We start from the raw sequence: 20840 nt of genomic DNA, 5'->3' as shown, positions 1-20840 counted from the left end.
GGAAATATGAAAAAATATATATTTAAAAAAAATATCCCTCTTGCAGCGAATGTATTCGAGAAGCACTTTGCGGCCACCATTGACTCCTTCCAGGACGCTGTCAAGTGTCTGTCGGAGTTTGCCTGCAACGCCTCCTTTCCGGACACCAGCATGGAAGCCATCCGCCTCATCAGACACTGCGCCAAATACGTCTCCGAGAGGCCACAGGTGGGCATCACCTAGATAACAGGTAGAAAAGTATGACATCATTGAATAACTGCTTGCCGTCTTCTGCCAGGCCTTCAAAGACTACACCAGTGATGACATGAATGTAGCACCAGAGGACCGCGTGTGGGTACGAGGCTGGTTCCCCATTCTCTTTGAGCTCTCCTGCATCATCAATCGGTGTAAACTGGACGTCCGCACCAGGTAATGTTGCTGGTTCTGGTTCCAGTCTGAAGCAACACAAACAAAGTGGAAATCATCATTAAGTCCATTAAGGATTTCTTTCTAAAAGGGGCTTGACGGTGATGTTTGAAGTGATGAAGACATACGGGCACACCTTCGAGAAACACTGGTGGCAAGATCTGTTCCGGATCGTCTTCAGGATCTTCGACAACATGAAGCTGCCCGAGCAACAGACGGAGGTTCTGCTCAGATTATTCTGTTTTGAACACGTCCGTGTGACACTCACGGTGATCTTGTTGCCTCGACAGAAAGCGGAGTGGATGACGACCACCTGCAACCACGCACTTTACGCCATCTGCGACGTCTTCACTCAGTACTTTGAGTCGCTGAACGACGTGCTGCTGGATGACATTTTATCCCAGCTGTACTGGTGTGTGCAGCAAGGTGTGTGTGTGCATTAGAATATTCCATAATGGTGTACAAGTACCGCATGATTCTCCGTTTGTGTGCAGATAACGAGCAGCTAGCCCGTTCAGGCACCAACTGTCTGGAGAACGTGGTCATCCTGAATGGTGAGAAGTTCTCCCCGGAGACGTGGGACAAGACGTGCAACTGCATGCTGGACATATTCAAGACCACCATCCCACACGCGTGAGTCTCTCACTCCCCACACAAGATCCCAAAAAAAAAGACTCACTCATCCTGGAGTCGGCATTATCTGATTTCCTGCTTTTCTTGTATCTCAGACTGCTAACATGGAGACCAGCGGGAGCAGAAGGAGAACACTTTTCACAAAGTCTGTCAGACAAGCAGCTGGTGAGATTTCCGCTAAATTAATCACCATGTGTTATGTATGTGCTGCAGATGGTTTCCCGTATTTGTTCATTATTGTCTGCTCGATTTGTCGTATCCTATCCATTTCTGTCCTCCAGGACTCCATTTCCCAGAAGTCAGTGGACCTTCAGCTCCGCCCCGATGACCAGCGCTCCATCGGTAGCGCCGACAGGGTCTCCATGGAGAACCGTCGTCAGAGCCAGCAGGGCGCCACACCTGTTGTCCCCAATGAGGACGGAGTCAGGAGCAGGAGCTCCCCAAGTGAGTGAGGTCCTAAAAGTGAGAGGAACACCTGAGGATTGTTCTGACCCATGGTGTTCCACAGGGGTGTTGGAGCAACGCTTGTTTGCAGCCTTGCTCATCAAGTGCGTGGTGCAGCTGGAGCTGATCCAGACCATCGACAACATCGTCTTCTTTCCCGCCACCAGCAAGAAGGAAGATGCGGAGAACTTTGCTGCAGCTCAGGTAAAAACAGCTCTTTAGTCATGTTTATAATATACATTACATTTGTTTTCTACCGCTTATCCTCAAAAGGGTCACTGGGGATGCTGGAGCCTATCCCAGCTGTCTTTGGGTGAGAGGCGGGGTACACCCTGGACTGGTGGCCAGCCAATCACAGGGCACATATAGACAAACAACCATTCACACTCATATTCATACCTATGGACAATTTGGAGTCGCTAATTAACCTAGCATGTTTTTGGAATGTGGGAGGAAACCCACACATGCACGGGGAGAACATGCAAACTCCACACAGAGATGTCAGAATGTGGAATCGGACTCAGGTCTCTTAGCTGTGTGACCTTCACACTAACCACTCCACCACCGTGCATCCATAATATACATTACATGGAGAGAAAACACTTTTTTTATGTCTTAGAACTGGAACTGATACAAGAAAATGTACGGGAAAAAATAGGTGAATCAAATGATTAATATTTTAAATCAAATTAATCATTAAGTTAATTATAATTAATTGCAATTTGCAACTAGTATGTCTGAAATTATATTGAGCACCGCTGTTGATGTGTTACAAAGGTAGAAATAAAAAGTGTCAGATTATTTATGCCTCTGTGGGGACACGACACTTGTTTCCGTCCGCCATCATAATACTATGAGAGATGTGGCTTAAAAGATACCCATTCATCACTATTGACCCAAACTTCGTGAATTGATGGTTTGGAGGACTAGATTCTGCAAAATCAAGCCATTGAAGCTGTACTGTACCCCCCCATAATGTATTTTTCAACTTGTGCAACTAATCCTCCGTGTCTTGTATTTAGCGGGATGCTGTGAATGCATCAGACGTCCCCATGGAGACACAAGACCAGGGCATGTTCCGCTACCTGACCTCGCAGCAGCTCTTCAAGTTGCTGGACTGCCTGCTGGAGTCGCACCGCTTTGCCAAGGCTTTCAACTCCAACAACGAGCAGAGGACCCTGCTGTGGAAAGCAGGTCATGCTCCTCCTTCAATGTGTGCTTGCTTTGTATGGGAAGCCTCCGCTGGGTTATGTGACCAACATGTGGGTGGGTGTTTTTTTTTTTTGTGCTGCAGGTTTCAAAGGAAAGTCCAAGCCTAACCTGTTGAAGCAGGAGACCAGCAGCTTGGCGTGCAGCCTGCGCATCCTTTTCCGCATGTACACGGACGAGACGCGTCGGGATGCCTGGGAGGAGGTCCAGAGGCGACTGCTGGAGTAAGTCCTCACGCTGATGATTGACCGTAGGGGGGCGGGAAATCACCTTCATGAGAGCGGAGACACTGCTTAGTAGACCATAACACGCCCACAGACAGTCTGATTAGTCGGAAGTAGTCATATGTGGAGCAAAGGAGGAGAGCGAGGGGCTTAATGGCTAACAGATGGCATTGTTACCGTGTCTTGAGAACGCGAGTTAAAGGTCACAGCCGAGCTTTACTCTGATCATTTTCACAATCCAATCAGTCAGGAGCTAATTAGCATTAGCTCACCCTCTCCCCTCCTTTCGTAATATCCTGATCAGACAGTGTGAGATTAAAACAGCAGAGGGGGTTAATATTACCATATTGACCCGAATATAAGACAACCGGAAACAGAGCTATCTTTTTTTATATTTATTTATTTTATTTTTATTCTTATATTTATTCTCTTTGTTCAGGCTGCATCTGTAAAAAAGAATTTGTTCTTAAATTGCTTGCCTGGGTAAATAAAGGTAAAATAAAAATAAATAAATAAATAAAAACTGGTACGTTTTACACTACTGGTCTATTGACTATCACTAATAATAAAGCTTGCAGAATGGTAAAAAATATATATATTTTTTGTTTTTATTATTTTATTATTATATTCTCCTTATTCAGGCTGCATTTGTAAATAAGAATTTGTTCTTAAATTGCTTGCCTGGGTAAATAAAGGTAAAATTAAAAAAAAAATTGTCATCATTATATTTTAAGTAAAGGTATCTTTAATTGTGTCAGGCATTAAAATGAAAAAGAAACCGAAAGAACAAGGTCTAATCCACTTTTTTCATGACTGTACACACTCACACACAGAATATATTTGCAAGGACGGCTTTATCTGTTGACTCATCCAACTGTTTTTCACTAGCTTAATGAGAATCAGTGTTTTTCTTCATGAAGACTTAGTCTGGAGACGTTTTCTGGCCCTAAATGGTTGATCAAAAAAATCCTGAAGCTTATTTTTCCAACTCAGAAAATGTATGAATTAATCACATACGAAGACTTGCTCTGATTTAGCACATGATATGAACGAAATACTCGGAAAGCACACAGAACAATGTACAAGTTTGTGTGAGTTTTTCATGTGCTCCTTTGCACTATGCACTTGAAGAGGCGTTCAAGCACACATTCATATTCACGTATCCCCTTTACAATTTGAGTACTCCACTTAAAATGAACAGAACCAAACGAGAGCCCAGAGAGCAAATGCACCGAACCAAACATAAGTGTATAAGCGTCTTATATTTGGGTCAATGGAGTAATTCTTCCAGCAGTACAATTAACAGATTAATTTTTCCTTCCTTGTTTTTAGTGTGTGCAGTGAGGCCGTGGCGTACTTTTTGGCGTTGACCTCTGAGAGTCACAGAGAATCCTGGACCAACCTGCTGCTCCTGTTCCTCACCAAGGTGCTGAAGATCAGCGACGAGCGGGTGCGTGTTGGCAACTGAAAGGACACGAAAGGACTTATTGCGACTTATTGTTTTAATGAATACCGTCTATCTCGCCGTTCAGTTCAAGGCCCACGCGTCCAGGTACTACCCTCTCTTGTGCGAGATCATGCAACTGGACCTCATCCCAGAGCTCCGTGCCGTCCTAAGAAAGTTCTACTTGCGCATCGGCCTGGTGTTTCACATCGCGCCGCTTCCTACGACCGAGCCAGACGCCGCCGAGCGAGAGACGAGCCCCGAAGCAGAGGAGGAAGCTCAGCAGTGACCATGTTGCCTCAAGCTTCTGTGGACTGTGGTCCTACACTTGCTGCTCTGGCGCCACCTGCCTGCAGCCTCAAAAGCCCTTCACCTCGCAGGATTGATATCAGCACGGAAAGTCTTGTTTGTAGCTCTACACTGCTGACAGCAACGCATATCTCTGACCTGCTCAGATGGAATATATTTTAGAAAAAAGAACTGGTGTGCTTCTTAATGTAATATTTAAAAACAAAATGTAATGAATGAGTGGTTTGCAAATATTCAACAACTATGAAATGTGACATTTCCCTGCACCCAGATGGCTAACACTAATATCGATTAGCCTGTCAAAATTAGTTGTACAGACCAGGCCGGTATGTAATATAATCTAAACACTAGATTTTGTTTATTTTTTATTTGTTTCTCCTCTGGATTTGCTGCACTTGAACTCCATTTTGAAATGCACTGGAGATTTGACTTTACTGATCATTTATTTGACTGTAACATCTCCCACACACGGTATGATTTGTAGTTGAGGAGCAAGTGAAGGGTTAAATTATTCCATTTTATATGTTGTTAGGTTTTTAAAAGGAGACACGCATTGACTGTGCTTTTGAAACTGGAAGACCGGGGACACGATGCTAGCTGCTTAAAAAAAGAAGTTATTGGTCTGTTTAGTTTTCACTCATGTGTACAAAATCAAAAGTTAATAATATATTTTGTGTTTTTTTGGGTTCGGGAGAAAGTAATCTGTATAGGTGAAATGAGAGATGTTTAGCTGTGCTTTATGTATGAATGGGATGCATTCCTGCTCATGGATGTAGAAACAATGTATATGATGCAGCAATGTAAAGTTTTCTATGTTGCAAAAAAAGATTATGTACAACTTTCTGTACGATACATCCTTCTGGCATTCTAATCAGGTTCTAGGTCAATAAAGTTTTTGAACTTGGTCCAGTTGAATTTATTTTTTTTAGCAGATGAGTCAAAATGTCACAGCAATTATTAAATGTAAGTGAGGCTAAATTGTCGCTGTATATACAAAATATTAGAAATATATTTGCCTTATATCACATTAAAAAAAGCTGTTATTTCAAACATATATGGGAGCTACCGCTAGATGGCGGTGTAATACTATGTTGCCACTGGCTTCCTCTCCGGACTGAACCATTACGTTGTGTTAAGGGGTTCCTTGTGCTGCATTGTACCGGAAATTAGCATAGTGTCTGATTGTACGCTGTAAAGTTTTGTTACGTTTTGTTTTATGAAATATTATAGCCATAAAATACAAATACACGAATACAACGTCGTGAGAAAGCGTGATAAATTCGCACATTATTGCAAATGACCCCTTTGATGAGAGCTTTGTAATGGTACAATCCACTGTCATGGCGCCCTGAGCTAGTGGTCCTTTTGGTGTTGGCCTTGTCATTGTAGCCATTACTTTTTTTTAAAAATTACAAGCTTTTGTGACAGTTAGGGCAAGCGTTAATGGTTTGACGTCGAATATCGGTCTTTAGATAGTCAACATGGCGGGCGCTAACACGGCTCAGAAAACCTGGGAGCTCTCAAACAGCATGCAGGAAGTTCAGAGTATAGATGAAATTTACAAATATGATAAGAAGCAGCAGCAGGAGATCCTCGCAGCGAAGCCGTGGACAAAGGAGTAAGTTCTCCACACATTTATTACCCACGCGGTGGGGAAAAAATAATTCCAGGTAGTTTAAAAACAACGACGGCTTGTTCTCACTATCATTAATTAATTGGATGGGCGCATCAATACACATTGATATAGTCGATACCAGGCTCGGTAGTTTAATTATCGTCGACGTTTTTTTTTTTATCCACAACTATAAATGTTCTTTAATACGTTGCTTAAATATATTGTGTATTGATAAAATTATATTTGTATCTGTCCACAGTACTTGTACTGCATAGCATTGATAACATGTATCTGTGTGTACCTTCCTGGCAGTCACCACTACTTCAAGTACTGCAAGATCTCAGCCCTGGCCCTCCTGAAGATGGTGATGCACGCCAGGTCCGGGGGCAACTTGGAGGTGATGGGCCTCATGCTGGGAAAGGTGGACGGGGAGAGCATGATCATCATGGACAGCTTCGCCCTGCCTGTGGAGGGCACAGAGACCAGAGTGAATGCCCAGGCTGCGGCCTATGAATACATGGCCGCCTACATTGAGAACGCCAAACAGGTTTGGGTGTCGATTATGATGGAATTGCGTGGCGACACGACCACTGATGCTGTGACCCCCTCCTCCCTCAGGTTGGCAGACTGGAGAACGCCATCGGCTGGTACCACAGTCACCCGGGTTACGGATGCTGGCTCTCTGGCATCGACGTCAGCACCCAGATGCTTAATCAGCAGTTTCAGGAGCCTTTTGTGGCTGTTGTGGTAAGTAGAATAGTCATTAAAGTGTAAATAAAGAATAAAATAATCGATAAAATTAATACATCGCTATTGTAGGCTCCTGTTTCTTCTATTTCAGCCATGACTTTGAGAGCACTGTGTAATTAACGAGTGTGATTCCAGCACACTGACAGCTTGTAGTCGAATACTGCTTGTGTGGACACACTTGAGTGGGTCCCAAGGGGGTGGGTCTGTGTAACCTCCGACCTTACTTTCCTGCTTTACTGTATCTTCCCTCCTCCAGATCGACCCCACTCGAACTATTTCAGCAGGGAAAGTCAACCTGGGCGCGTTCAGGACCTATCCCAAGGTAAAATAAAAAATATTTTTAGCTTGTTAGATCAAAATGATGACGATTTGTACTCTTTGAGTTTTTTTTTGTTTTTTTTTTACAGGGTTACAAGCCTCCTGACGAAGGGCCCTCAGAATATCAAACAATTCCTCTAAACAAGATAGAAGACTTTGGTGTGCACTGTAAACAGTGAGTGATTTATCTGCTTTATATTTATTTTTCTGTTGTTTGCTCACTATTTTCATATTATTATTTATTTTTTTTAGGTATTATGCCTTGGAAGTAACTTATTTTAAGTCATCCCTCGATAGAAAGCTCCTGGAACTCCTTTGGAATAAATACTGGGTCAATACTTTAAGTTCCTCAAGTCTCCTTACGGTGTGTATGCATTTTTTTTAATATATGCTAATTGTTTGGCATTTGTATTTTGGATTTGTGGTTATTATTACACGATGGAAACACTGTGTTGTCTATTTTGATAATAACAGTTAACTCTGGATCATCTCCTTTCCCAACTTGGCTTGTTTGTAAAGATTGAAAGACACACACACACACACACATAGAAGTGAATTCCCATTGTGGATGCTGCCGCTGTGTCCCCCAGCTTGACTAAAGAGGCTAAATAGGCACCAGGCTTATCCAAACAGTGTGTTCTTTGGCACTGCAGATGAAGACGAATTGACTACATGTCAAGAAGGAGCCGCGGCACGGGTGACAGGCTTTGTCAGCCGCAGCACTGTCACCCCAGTCAGGGGGACGCCTTGTCATTGTCTTTTAATTACCTTCCCCACTAAAAAACATGGGCCTCACCTTAAGCAAACCTTCCCCTGGCTTCTTTTCATTCATCACTCTCGTAGACTCACTTTTTGAAAAGTTCTTTTTGCATTGGTTGTCGATCTTTTGTGAGGAAATTGTGCGTGAAATTTCTTTTTTTTTTTTCTTCTTTTGGGCTGGTTAGAACTCGGACTACACCACGGGCCAGGTGTTTGACCTGTCAGAGAAGCTGGAGCAGTCTGAGGCCCAACTGGGTCGAGGCAGTTTCATGCTCGGTCTGGACACACATGACAGGAAGTCCGAAGACAAGCTGGCCAAGGCCACCCGAGACAGGTACGACGACTAATCGCAATTAAAACTTATATTAATACCATTATTGTACATTGTGTCAGAACTTAACCGGGTCGCTTTGCTTTCATTCATAGCTGCAAGACGACCATAGAGGCAATTCACGGTCTCATGTCTCAAGTCATTAAGGACAAACTCTTCAATCAGATCAACACGTCTGGAAATTAGAAACTGAACTACAATTTGTTGTGCTTTACTGCTAATGGTAGAATTGAATTGTTTGTCTTTTCCTCTTCTGGAATGCTTTATATTTTGTATTCATTTTTTTCCCCCTTGACTCCTGCAGTAGTCAAGAAAATAAATTGGACTATAAATAAAGATGGTGAAAGTATGTTTGTAGTTATTAGACAGGATTAAGCAAAATGTGATTTTTTTTTTAATGCATGATTGTTCCTGACAAAAATGAAAGAATGTAAATCAGGTTTTCTGTGTGTTATTTCAGTTTGGAGATTGTGTGACAGTTGTTGCATGTAGAACATTTGTGATCCCGCAGCACCGCATTTGAACCCAGAATGTACACGAGCACCTTCTCTGACAGGGCAAACACGGGCCCAATACCGCAGTGCAGCCTCTCACAGCATTACATAATGGAACAACAATGTCAAGGTTCTGCATAAGCTCAGCTGGCATTATGTGGAGTGCTTCCCAGTACATTTTGGCTCCTTGTGGTACATGTCCCGGCGGAGCGAGCTTCTCGTGCTGGTCGCAGCGTGGCAGTGACACAGGCCAGAAACAGAAGCCGGGCACACTGGAGTCTATTCAGTCAGTGCGCCTGCTCTGCGTCGACACAGTCGGTCCTTTTTTTAAAAGCTTTGTGTCATGTCGTTTTCTTAGGGTATTGTAATGGCTAAATGTATATTTTGGATGTCGTGTAGGATTGAGAAGAGAATCCTATTGGGGGCTCTAAAAGTGTCTGCTTATTCTCTTGTAAGAAGAAGTCGGGCACCACTTCTTCTAATGATTTTCATGTACTGGGGGCTTTTCAGTATAGCAAATAAGCAGTTTGATTGTAGTCATGTTTAAATAATGTTATTGCCCGGCTGTATTACATTTATAGACTTGTGAAAATATGGGAGATATGCTCATTCCGACCGCCTCAAATATTACAAATATTGTGATTATCAACAAATGGACATTTTATCCATGACCACAGAGGGCGGAAAAAAAACATAATTGTAAATGCTGATTAGGTCAAACTGGGGGCAGCCAAGAAACAACACTTTTGATTACTTTTTATTTCTACTTGAAGCATTAGCTGTACTTTTTAATACGTATAACTTTTAATGTAATTACAATTCCAAGTTACATGCTACACAATTCGGACTATTTTATTTGAAAACAAGTTAACTTCCGCTTCAACGCCGTGCGTTGGTTTCCATGGTAACCACTAACTTTTAACACGAAGACCCTTTATAGCTTTAACCCCACGTATATATATATATATATTCATATATAAATATATATATATATTCTTGAAAGGTTGGACATTTTTCGCCTACGGTCAACGCCGGGTCATTAACTGTCATACGTGACGTGTGTGTTGCTTTTGTTGATACGCCATTGTTGTGCTAGCTAGGTTAGCATCACATGCTACATCTCTTTGACTATCCGAGGTACTCTATTTTATAACCTGTAAGTATCTGAAACGCGTTACGTGTGTTGTTTACACGGCGATATTTTGTTGATTAAATAGTATGAATGAATGAATGAATATCTTATATACTAATTATGTATTTTTAATTGGTGCGTCTGTGACGTCATCGTCACGGTGGCGTACAGTATAAAAAAAAGTTCGACAGTTTTACATACGGTGTGCCCTACTTAATCATAATGGTTTGGTTTTAGGGGCGTCCTTGACAGTGAAGACAAAGGTGTCTGGGGACCAGCCACCATGGTACGCTTGACTGCTGATCTGATCGCCAAATCGAAAAACAACTTCAAGAAGAAGAAGAGAGGCATCACGCTCCAAGAGTATCTTAGGACCTTGACCCACCTGTACTTTTCCAGCCAGAATATTGAGGATATTGTGAGTAGCGGTGTCAATTACGCATTTATCTTTTTTTTTTTAAAAAAAAAGGTATTTACAGGTAAAAATGTGCTCACTGAAAAGATTATTATATATATTTTTTCTATTTTTTTCCTAAATGGATTGTAGTGTGCGTCAGCTCTGTTTATTGATGTGGGTACAAAACTGCATTGCATGATACTAAGCCACAATAATACTTCATAAAGTGAGTATTCAATTACTAGTGATTAGCGGAAAAAAACCACACCACCTTGTTCCCCTTACCCAAAAATAATTGTTGCTCTTTCCTAGTTTTTTTAATCTGATTAATTACTCCTTATTAATCCCCATTCTATGTCTGAAATAGGCCAATTTTACTGTATTTAATAAACACAATACATGACAGGATTATATATAGTTTTATGTATTAACAGCTCCAAATGAACTGAACATGTCAATCAAGCTGAAAGATACCACAACTGTTTTTAAATAGTAGCAGAACATTTCAATAACCCCTTAAATCGTGTTATGAGAATTGAGGAGTTGCGTTCAAAGACATGACGTAATTGAAGGTAAATTTACTGGTTTTCATGTAGCAAATGTACTGCTGTTGATGTGTTTAGGTCAGAATGAAGCTATAAAAAAAGCGTCAGACTGTGGGGACGGTCTACTGTACTTGCGTCTGCCATCTTAATAGAAGAGGCGTGCTTAATCTGGCGCATATGTGTTAACACATAGAAATTGAACGTAATTAATGGAATAAATTAGCTAGTTTTGAGAGCCCTGCTCTTTACCTTTTCATGACACTTTGCAGGGCGACCTTTCCATGTGCAGGAACCTCACCGTCCTCTATCTGTACGACAATCACATCCCGCGCATTTGCAACCTGGACTTTGCGTGCAACCTCACCCATCTGTACCTGCAGAACAACGACATCACACATATTGAGAACCTCTCCAATCTGCTCAAACTCTCCAAGCTGTGAGTTGGTTCTAAAACAAAACAAAAAAATTGTGTTTTTTTTGTCTGTGGTCATCTTTGAAGGACTCTTTGCCTCTGCTCTTTCTCTCTGCAGCTATCTGGGTGGTAACAGGATTACGGTGGTTGAGGGCTTGGAGCGACTGAGCAAGCTGGAGGAGCTGCACGTGGAGAGTCAGCGGCTGGCACCAGGGGAGAAGTTGCTCTTTGACCCCAGGACCCTCCGCTCCCTTGCTGTATGACCCATTTTTTTATTGTGTTTAAAAATAGCAGTCCACACTACCCTTTCAATATTTCCCCTTTTTAAAATGATATCCCGAGTCATTCGAAGGTCAGATAAGATTCTTAAGGAACACGGAGAGCACAACATCCCTCACAGGTTGGTGGTCTATGGAAAGGAAATACTGTGCATGTTTTGAGGATGTCAAAGAGGCCTGTGTTGCCCTCTCTGGGCTGCCAAATCAGTTTCATCTCTGTTCACGGCCCAGGACGCGCTCAGATTCTTGTTTATTTAGATAATTAAAGAAATTGCAGTGCAAATGTAAGAAGTGAGGTCCACATTTTTATAAATGTTGCCGTTATAGGACTTAAGCATCAAGGTCACTTCGCAAAATTCCTAAAAAAGAACAAATGCAAATGGTGGAGGTCTTAAAAGTTCCCATCAGTCAAACCATAAAACATTTAGAAGCATATTTTAATATTGTGGAAAACTAAAGTAAAGTAAAACTACTCACCTATTGAAGATGTGTGACATGGTTAAAGCATTTCAGGACGCGTTGAGGGGGGAAGTCACGCTTCACATATAGCTCTTTTTGACCTTATCTGTCAGGCAAGTGTAAAAACAAATTAACCGCCACGTAATAAAACAAAATTAAAACAAAACTACTCACCTATTGATGTGTGACATGGTAAGAGCATTTAAGGAAGCACTGAGGGGTACAATCCGCTTCACACATGGCAGTTTTTGACCCTATCTGCCATACAAGTGTAAAAAGAAGTTAACCGCCATGTAATAAAACTAAAGTAAAACAAAACTACTCACCTATTGATGATGTGTGATATAGTTGGAGCATTTAAGGAAGCCTTGTGAGGTACAATCCGCTTCACACATGGCAGTTTTTGACCCTGTCTGCCATACAAGTGTAAAAAGAAGTTAATCGCCATGTAATAAAACTAAAGTAAAATAAAACTACTCACCTATTAATAATGTGTGATATAGCTGGAGCATTTAAGGAAGCCTTGTGGGGTGCAATCCGCTTCACACATGGTAGTTTTTGACCCTGTCTGCCATACATGTGTAAAAAGAAGTTAACCGCCATGTAATAAAACTAAAGTAAAACAAAACTACTCACCTATTGATGATGTGTGATATAGTTGGAGCATTTAAGGAAGCCTTGTGAGGTACAATCTGCTTCACACATGGCAGTTTTTGACTTTATCTGTCATACAAGTGTTAAAAGAAGTTAACCGTCATGTAATAAAACTAAAGTAAAATAAAACTACTCACCTATTGATGATTTGTGACATAATCAGGAAGCGTCGATGGACTGTCCACTTCATGCGTAACACCTTTTAATGACAAGTTGACCACTGTGTACTCACCATGAACATTACAAGTTAAACCTCTGCAGTGGCATTGTCATAAAAGCCAAAGAAAAAGCAAATGTATTCGTGAGAATTAGCTACAGTTTCCAGATTTTGCGTGATGTCCTGCATCAATGTTTCCACTGTAGTTTTTTCTTCTGGCGTGGTAATGAACTAAATATTTTAGCCGCAGTCACGACTGCTGTGTTTTGTCACTGCTCTTCACCGCAAAATTAACTGTTCCTGTCTTTGCTTTGCACAGAAATCTCTCTGCGTCTTCAACATCAGTAACAACAGCATTGATGAAGTCGGGGACCTGGCCGCGCTGTGGGAAATCCAACATTTCTCTGCTACTGATAATAAGTTGGCCAATATTGAGGTAAATGCTCCTCCCCATAAACTCCTCATGATGGTCATCAAGACATGTTATGAGCTGGTGTTAGCATGAAAGTGGTGTTGTAGCTTTACGCAGCCATGTGTGAAATGATATGGAGATAGCGGGGTCTACAAAACCAAATCCCGCAAATCCCACCGTCGGCTCTCCCAGTCTGCATGACTCACTCAGGGTCAGAATTATTCAACAAATCAGCAAGCCGTTTCCCCGAGAGGATTAGCCTGCTGACAGCTTCAAACAAGCACAAGTTTCTCTCTTACGTTCTTACTTTAGAAATCATTTTTCCTCCCCTCACTGGACAGCTGATAGTCTTGGAGAAAAGCGTGGTAGGATTCTCATAGGACAGTCGCCACACCTACTCCTGAGCCGCTGCACACAAAAAGGGTGACAATTATTGACCATTTATCTGTATAACATGTATGCTTGCAGGTCAACCATTTGGGGGCACCACAAATGAGGACCCTCCGGTGTTCCTTCCTAATTGACGACTCCGCTAAACTAAACCTGACATCTTTATTTTGAGGATGTTGCATGCAGTTTGCTATACAAGTCATTTTTTTGTAGATATCCGATAATTTATACAAGCCGTCTGCCTCTATTGATTACTCAAAGACAGCCCTCCAAAGGATCAATCCGCTCTTCTGGAAACATTATGGATTTTTAAAATAGATTATGACAGGCAGTCAAGCCAGGGTGACAAATGGGGAGCGTCTTCGTTGCATGGACCGGGGGAATCGAACCGCTGGTCAAATACAGGTTCATAACTGGCCCATCATTAGTCGGGCCAAGCTTTGGTGAGCTGTTTCCCCACTCCCCCCTCGCGTGGGGGGTAATTTAGCACCGGGCCGCGACTCGGCGAGGGGCTTCTGAGTGACGGCCCTGACACGATCATTTATCAAAGCCGGCAAAGCTCGCCGTGCTCAGGGGTCTCCTCTGAAACTGATTGCAGCGCCACTTGGAAAAGTGGAAGCGCTTTGGCCAAGACAGGAAGGCAAAGAACAATCAGAGCGTGTCCAGAGAGTATTCATATTTCCAGCCGTGGATTAATGCGCCTTTAGATAAACATACAATTGCAGGCAAGCAGCTCACACGGGCCCCCGGGAGAGCACTTGTAGTTACACGAAACCGGCGACACTGTTTATGAAAATAGGCTGATGTCTTGTTTGTAGACTTTGCACTGGCCCCTGCCCTGCACATTAACATTTGCTAATAGCGCCAAACATCCTCATGTTTGTCTCTAATTACGAACGGGCAACATACATGTTTATTTACTCTTACTTTGCAAAAGCACCACACATTAAAAAGGAGCGGCTGCCTTTTTTTGTGCATTTTTAGGAATTAGAGGAGGTGTTCGGGTCCTGGCCTTGGCTCCTTCAAATGGACTTACGCGGGAATCCTGTGTGTAAGACGCCAAAATACAGAGACAAACTGATAACAGCATGCAGAAGACTCAGTAAAGAATCGCTCATCTTTTTGCAAATTTGTAAATCTAAACATGATGAATGATTATTCGTGTGTGTGTTTATTTTGCCTTGGCAGAGGTGCTCGACGGCCGCGACATCCATGAGGTGACCAGGGAGTTCCTCATTAATTGGAAAGCATCCAAAGAAGCAAAGAAGAAGAAAAGTAAACACGTGATGGCAAATTTGAACTCACCTCCCTTAACAAGTAAGTCAAGTATGTTTTTTTACATCATTAGTATTTATTTTTTGTACTGAATTTTAAATATATTTTAATTTATGTATGAATGTTCTCACAGCTAATGGTAAAAGTAATTAGTAGAAAACAGTGAAATAAGATGAATTTTGGGAAATATATATATTCACAGCTACTTTGAAATTATAGCAAAATATTTCATATTTGCATGATTTTTTATTATTATAGCTGAATATTGGAAGGATTTTTTGGAATTTCTTCAAAGAAAATGCCTAGCTGCTTTGAAATTATAGAAAAATAAATTTTTTTTACATAATAAAGTATTGTGTATGTGTTTTTTTCCATTGTCTCACACTTGTTCATTTATTATTTTTTCTGAAGTTATGTTTGCATATTGCAGATGATGTAACAATGGGTCAAGGTGCACGTCCGCCTCACGTCTGCTGCCATGCTAACATGCATGGATGGAAACCGCAGCAGCCTTACAGGTCGTGGTATTAGAGGTCATACTTGACATGTACTAAACCATATATTACCATACAGATTACATGTAATTATTACTTTTATATTAAAACCTGAGATGTACAATGATTTTATGTAATTTAAAAAATATATTTTTCTGTTCTAGGGTGCAGCAGCTGAAAGGTTCTCTGTACAGACAGCTCAACCATGTGGCCATCACATCAGATATGCATACATAATACCACTGAATGTGTTTCACTTAGAATGGATTAATCTGTTTGATCTACGTCCTTTGCATTATTTAATCTATGGCTGCAATTTACTGCACAAGTATCCATAGTATGGACCGGGAGCCATGTGTGGCTTGCCGTTTGTTTTTTGTTTATTTTATTGGCCAGGTGGCACATTGTAGCAACACAATTAAACAGAATGATACTAATAACCAACATAACTACTAATAACACAAAGCTTTGTCTTTAAATATATAAGAATATCATACTTTTCAGCCTTCTGAGGTCTACATGGTTTGTTGCTAAATATATGAAAAGTGGTTGTGCAAGGTAATTAGGCAAATAGGTTTACTTAACCTTTCTCTCCCTATAGCCTTGTAATGATGGCTCGGAGCTATACGGTTCCTCCATATGCCATATATACAAAACAATGTTTATTTAGAACATGAATAATTCCTCTCATGAATTACTGCCATCTCAGTTTTGGGGTCTGAATGATTAATTTAGGAGCCTTGCAAGAAATTACTCACTTGCTTGCCTGTTGATTGCAGCTGCACTTTTTTTAAAGGCAATTTGAAGGTTTAGCATATCAGCATATATATTTATAAATAATGCTCATCAGTTTGTCTTCACGGTCTGTTGCAAGACGCCTTTTGAAGGACAAGCCTTTCATCCTCGTTGAGTTGTGACTACATTATAAAAAGAGTGGCCACTTCCTGATAGGCCCATGAAGGGAAGGGTTGCAGCCAATTAGAGTGGGGAATAGGCCCAGGGTGCACATGTATTAGCGTTGAGGTGAGGAAAAAGAGGCTGCCTCTGATTGGCAACAGAATTCAAGCCCAAGGAGCCAGAGGAGGGAAAAGTAGTCATACTTACAGTGGAAGGTGATTAATTAATACTTGGGAGTTGAATCTTTTGGAATTTTCACCTCGGGAGGAGAACAGTCACACTTTTTTGGAGGTACATGCATGTCTTCCATGACGCCTACTTGCAGAAATAGAGGTGAGTCTCACATGTTTTGGATATGACACCATGCTGTTCGTTAACTTTATTTAAGTGTAGCATGAACTAAAACTCCACTAAAAGTGCGTTAAAAATCCAAATCAACTTATCAGGTCTTTAAGATGGTGGGGAGACAGACGCACCGAATGGACAGCGGCAATTGCTCCGTGACGGTGGTGGATGACAGCCCGGGTTCCAGCCCGAGCTCCAGCCCGGACGGTCGTCGGGCCGCCGGCCGGGTGCTCCACGCCGGCGGACTCGGAGGAGGACGAGGCCGTCCTGCGGCTGCCAACGCAGCGCGGGAGAGGAGCCGCGTTCAAACTCTGCGGAACGCCTTCCTGGAGCTGCAGAGGACGTTGCCGTCGGTGCCGCCGGACACCAAGCTGTCCAAACTGGACGTGTTGATACTGGCCACCACGTACATTGCACATTTGACTCGAACTCTGCAAGAGGAAGGCACCGAGGAGGGGGACGGCACAAAGCAGACAGAGGCGTTACATTCACTCAAAGGTGAAGGCTACCTGCACCCGGTCAAGGTCAGTTACAATAATATTTACATCTGATTAATGGCCGTCTTTTTATGATGTGATTAACTTCAATTTCAATGTCCGAACAGAAATGGCCAATGAGGTCCAGGTTGTACGTGGGAGCAAGCGGTCAGTTCCTGACCACTTCCTCAGAATCAGAACATCAAGGCCCATCATCATCATCATCATCATCATTATCAAACTCCCAGTAAAACCATTCCACTGGTGACGCCCACCTCCACTATACAACATTGTAAATTTAATATATTATTTTGATGTGTTTTTTTTCACTCAAATATATGATGGATTCTCTCCCTTGTTGCCGTTGTTTGCCCTGCAAATTGTGCAGCTCCACACACGTCCACGGTATGATATTGTGTGATTCCACGGGCCAATAATGAGCTCGTCATGCTTGAAAAGTGAGGCACTTTCAGTAGAAAAACATTTGCACTAAAATGCATGTGTGAATAACTTAACATCTGTCATGTGAAGTGGTCTGTCAGTATCAACAATAGGTGGCATGCCGGGAATCATGTTCCCTTTTTGTTTTAACATGCATGCTTGTACAAACGAAATGTTGTGATTTGTTTTTTAACAATGTCAGGCGGTAAAGCTATGAGGTCTAAAAAGATGTAATTAAATTGTACCATACTCTATTGAGTCTATTTAAGAGAATAAGAAGTAAAGAAATGCAAGAATTCAACTGAAAGTGTTTGTCGTTATTTCTCCATAGGGGTTTGACACACCTTTATATGTTCATTCAAAGTATTGTTAAGACAGAATAGTTATATGATCATTAAATTACTAAAACATAACAAAATGACACTTAAATGGTGCTTACAAAATTGTATATTTTAAATTTGTAATTTGTCTCTAATTTGGGACGAGTTACTGAAATGGGTTGTGCCTGACTTTAAAGTTTGTTTGTTTTTTTTTCTTTAAGAAAAACACAGCAAATTTAAAAACCTGTTAAATTTGGTTGAATACGTATGCATCAACTGTCAATCTTAGTAGTTTCCTTAAAAAAATAATCTTACACATTTCTAGTCTTTTTAGTATTCACATTGCAGACCAGTTTCTTTGTTAGCATCGCATAAATAAACATACAAAAATAAAGTATTTACAGTACATACAATAGTTAGCGTATATTCACAACACCAAGTCAGGGTGAGTTGGAACCGATGCTAACATTAGCATTTAGCATTCGAGCTGTGAAACTACACTGCGCAGCCCGAAGGCGCAGTTAAATACGAACCGGAAAAGACATCCTTTCTTTTGGGCTCTGCATCGAGAGGAGGTGGACGGTGAGCCGAGCTGCTCCCCGTCAACTCGCAGCATAAGGATGGTTCTTTGTCGAATGGACGACGGGAAAAGCCGCGTTTGTTACGGTGAGCGACGCTAATTAGCTTGTGAGCACAGCTGTACACTATACGGTGGTTTAGCGCTGCTTGTAGCATGTAAGCTAGCGGCACACATGGTGGGGGGGGCACGTGGGGGAGAAAAGCTAATGAAGCATAGTTTTAAAAGCGAAGTTATTTGATAAGTCAACAAATTGTCAACGCGAACCACTCGTGACGAAGTAAATTTGCGTGTCTTATTATACCCGTTGACAGGTGAAATCCTCTAATCACTTATTCACATAACCGATCACGTGACTTCAGGATATGTACTTTTACCATTATTTCACCACAGAGGCTCTCATTGGTCCCCAAACAGGACACAAGGTCGTGACATAGGTCGTGACCTGCTGTTGAACCCAACCTCAGACCTGAGATGTTGTGCTCCCAAGCTGTGTCACACAGTGCCCTTTGACCTTTTGGGTGATCAGTCATAAGTATTGGCTATTCCGTCAGTACATTTTATTCATACACGGTGCCAATCGATAAGGTCTCACTCCAGCCATTAGAAGTGACACTGCGGTGTATTATATGCGCTATTAAATGTGTATTAGGTCATTAATGTACTAATGTGCTGTATTTTATTATAGAAGCACCGGTGACGAGTACATGCACCAATGCTGGACAGTACACCTGATAAGGTAAGATGATGATCACTTGGTAAATTGACCGAATTGTGATGTTATCATTTTTGCCGTTTACCCATCAGACAGCTTGTTTCTAACTGAGCCAAAAGCTGCACATGAAGTCCTTCAAAGATTTTGATGCAATGCTCAGATTGTCTCATAACTGTCCTGTCTTTCGTTTATCGTCAACAGGACATGGACAACATTTCCTGATTTACCGTTTACAAGGTGAGTATCCTGCAACAGACCATTTTGAGACTTAAGAGACCCTGTTAAGGGATCCTGAAGATTAAAATAGTAGTGGTCAACCCTTGCAGTTGTAGTACTAATGATGAATTCACCCTTTTCGCCGTTTACCCATCAGACAAAGAGTGGTGACACTGTGATGACTGAATTACTCGCTGCAAGATTAGAGCCATGTTGAGCTTCTCTATCATAACATGAAAGTGACGAGAGCTTTCTTTTTTATGCAACTACAGATAAGCGACGAGGCAAAACGTGTGTCTGCTTCATCCTGTAGATGGTAAGTAAATAATACAATAAAAATTTTCTCAAGTGCTAATGATGAATTCACCCTTTTCGCCGTTTACCCATCAGACAATGGAATGGTGATACTGTGACTACTGAATCACTTCCTGAAAAATGGTCAATAAACGTGGTTTAATACATAATCTGCAATGAAAGGGTCTTTTTTTTTTTAATGTGACCATAGATGCCTGGCTGGCAGAAGTAATGGATGGAATATGAACGTTTTGCTTCATGTCTTCAGTAAGTAAAGAGTCAAATTGATGTATTTCCCCCCAATGGTGGCCTCTGCTGTCCATAATTAATTCCACACCTCAAATAGGGGTGAAAAATCACGAGGTGACATTAAATACCTAAATTAAGAGAACAGAATGCGACTATATATTAAGTTGCATTTAAGTCAATGCCCTTGGCCACTATCTAAGGAAATAAGAGTATTGATACTAATGTGTAGTAATGATGAGTTCAGTCTTTTTGCCGTTTACCCATCAGACAATAGAGTGGTGAGACTGTGATTACTGAATTACCGGTGACACAGTAAGAAGCGTTGATGTGCATTACATTGTGAAAGTGACAGTTTGTTTTTGACAGGTAAGTGGCGGTCGGATTGATGGACAGAAGAAAGAAACACAAGGTGAGGAAAGAGGCGTGTCAAGCTATTCAAACTTGCATCTTCAAGTAGTAATGATGAGTTCACATTTTCGCCGTTTACCCATCAGACCAGAATGGGCTGCTGACACAGTGACTCTCTGAACTCCAGTTGAAGTGCCAATATTTAGGAAAATACTTTTTTCTTGCAAACTGATGGAATTATTCTGTTTCTTCAAAGGATGGCTGTAATTTGGAATAACTATAGTTGGTATTATTTAGTCTATCATGAAACTGACCCCTGTGTTTTGTCTGTTACAGTACTGCTGGACCTGTTAAAGCTGCTCCTTGAACTGCTTTGTATATGACAAATATTAATAAAATGTACCCCTTTAATTTGCATTGTG

At 41.5% G+C, this 20840-nt stretch overlaps 5 protein-coding genes and 1 long non-coding RNA gene across 9 annotated transcripts in view; 5 read left to right on the top strand and 1 right to left on the bottom strand.

Moving 5' to 3' along the window:
* arfgef1 (ADP-ribosylation factor guanine nucleotide-exchange factor 1 (brefeldin A-inhibited)) overlaps positions 1 to 5582 on the top strand; it is a 34674-nt gene extending 29092 nt beyond the window's left edge. For both annotated transcript variants that reach the window (XM_058059624.2, XM_058059623.2), the window contains 12 exons: positions 47 to 207; positions 278 to 408; positions 497 to 626; positions 696 to 831; positions 900 to 1038; positions 1134 to 1203; positions 1320 to 1482; positions 1547 to 1686; positions 2505 to 2676; positions 2777 to 2915; positions 4248 to 4365; positions 4448 to 5582. In XM_058059624.2, the coding sequence (XP_057915607.2) occupies positions 47 to 207; positions 278 to 408; positions 497 to 626; positions 696 to 831; positions 900 to 1038; positions 1134 to 1203; positions 1320 to 1482; positions 1547 to 1686; positions 2505 to 2676; positions 2777 to 2915; positions 4248 to 4365; positions 4448 to 4648 (1700 nt within the window). In that variant the 3' untranslated portion in view covers positions 4649 to 5582. The remainder of the gene's footprint in view (positions 1 to 46; positions 208 to 277; positions 409 to 496; positions 627 to 695; positions 832 to 899; positions 1039 to 1133; positions 1204 to 1319; positions 1483 to 1546; positions 1687 to 2504; positions 2677 to 2776; positions 2916 to 4247; positions 4366 to 4447) is intronic.
* Positions 1 to 20840, bottom strand: part of mcmdc2 (minichromosome maintenance domain containing 2) — a 29449-nt gene that overhangs the window by 3693 nt on the left and 4916 nt on the right. The window contains exons 15-28 of the mRNA XM_078792344.1: positions 16914 to 17213; positions 12795 to 13789; positions 12640 to 12726; positions 12485 to 12571; positions 12333 to 12416; positions 11259 to 11383; positions 7253 to 7345; positions 6813 to 7022; positions 6585 to 6747; positions 4318 to 4379; positions 2803 to 2961; positions 542 to 1494; positions 318 to 434; positions 78 to 218 (exon numbers count right to left, since the gene is read on the bottom strand). The gene's annotated coding sequence lies outside the window, so the exon portion shown is untranslated. The remainder of the gene's footprint in view (positions 1 to 77; positions 219 to 317; positions 435 to 541; positions 1495 to 2802; positions 2962 to 4317; positions 4380 to 6584; positions 6748 to 6812; positions 7023 to 7252; positions 7346 to 11258; positions 11384 to 12332; positions 12417 to 12484; positions 12572 to 12639; positions 12727 to 12794; positions 13790 to 16913; positions 17214 to 20840) is intronic.
* On the top strand, positions 5988 to 8880 carry cops5 (COP9 signalosome subunit 5). Its single transcript, XM_058059723.2, has 8 exons — positions 5988 to 6286; positions 6596 to 6830; positions 6902 to 7030; positions 7290 to 7355; positions 7441 to 7526; positions 7604 to 7715; positions 8296 to 8444; positions 8537 to 8880. The coding sequence occupies exons 1-8, from the start codon at positions 6150 to 6152 to the stop codon at positions 8625 to 8627; spliced, it is 1005 nt and encodes a 334-aa protein (XP_057915706.1). The 5' UTR covers positions 5988 to 6149; the 3' UTR covers positions 8628 to 8880.
* Positions 9232 to 15959, top strand: ppp1r42 (protein phosphatase 1, regulatory subunit 42). 3 transcript variants are annotated; one of them, XM_058059720.2, is made up of 9 exons: positions 9232 to 9249; positions 10305 to 10485; positions 11279 to 11445; positions 11540 to 11678; positions 13289 to 13405; positions 14756 to 14873; positions 14960 to 15088; positions 15477 to 15564; positions 15705 to 15959. In XM_058059720.2, exons 2-9 carry the CDS (start codon positions 10351 to 10353, stop codon positions 15775 to 15777), a joined length of 966 nt encoding a protein of 321 aa, XP_057915703.2. In that variant the 5' UTR covers positions 9232 to 9249; positions 10305 to 10350; the 3' UTR covers positions 15778 to 15959. The 3 variants fall into 3 exon arrangements, with proteins under 3 accessions (XP_057915703.2, XP_057915701.2, XP_057915702.2); XM_058059718.2 differs by lacking the exon at positions 9232 to 9249 and adding an exon at positions 9929 to 10091; XM_058059719.2 differs by lacking the exon at positions 9232 to 9249 and adding an exon at positions 10017 to 10035.
* Positions 16093 to 17964, top strand: tcf24 (transcription factor 24). The gene is made up of 3 exons (XM_058059734.2): positions 16093 to 16770; positions 16884 to 17306; positions 17387 to 17964. The coding sequence occupies exons 2-3, from the start codon at positions 16893 to 16895 to the stop codon at positions 17507 to 17509; spliced, it is 537 nt and encodes a 178-aa protein (XP_057915717.2). The 5' UTR covers positions 16093 to 16770; positions 16884 to 16892; the 3' UTR covers positions 17510 to 17964.
* On the top strand, positions 18537 to 20835 carry LOC144899564 (uncharacterized). Its single transcript, XR_013627793.1, has 7 exons — positions 18537 to 18685; positions 19285 to 19335; positions 19513 to 19548; positions 19800 to 19843; positions 20033 to 20088; positions 20437 to 20479; positions 20755 to 20835. It is a non-coding gene; the product is annotated as an uncharacterized LOC144899564 (long non-coding RNA).

The sequence above is a fragment of the Doryrhamphus excisus genome, linkage group LG7 (genome assembly GCF_037039965.1).
Source record: "Doryrhamphus excisus strain RoL-2023G ecotype Guam linkage group LG7, RoL_Dexc_Guam_v1.1, whole genome shotgun sequence".
Classification (NCBI taxonomy): domain Eukaryota; kingdom Metazoa; phylum Chordata; class Actinopteri; order Syngnathiformes; family Syngnathidae; genus Doryrhamphus; species Doryrhamphus excisus.
Note: the sequence above shows the minus strand (reverse complement) of the source record. Positions and strands in the feature narration are given on the sequence as shown.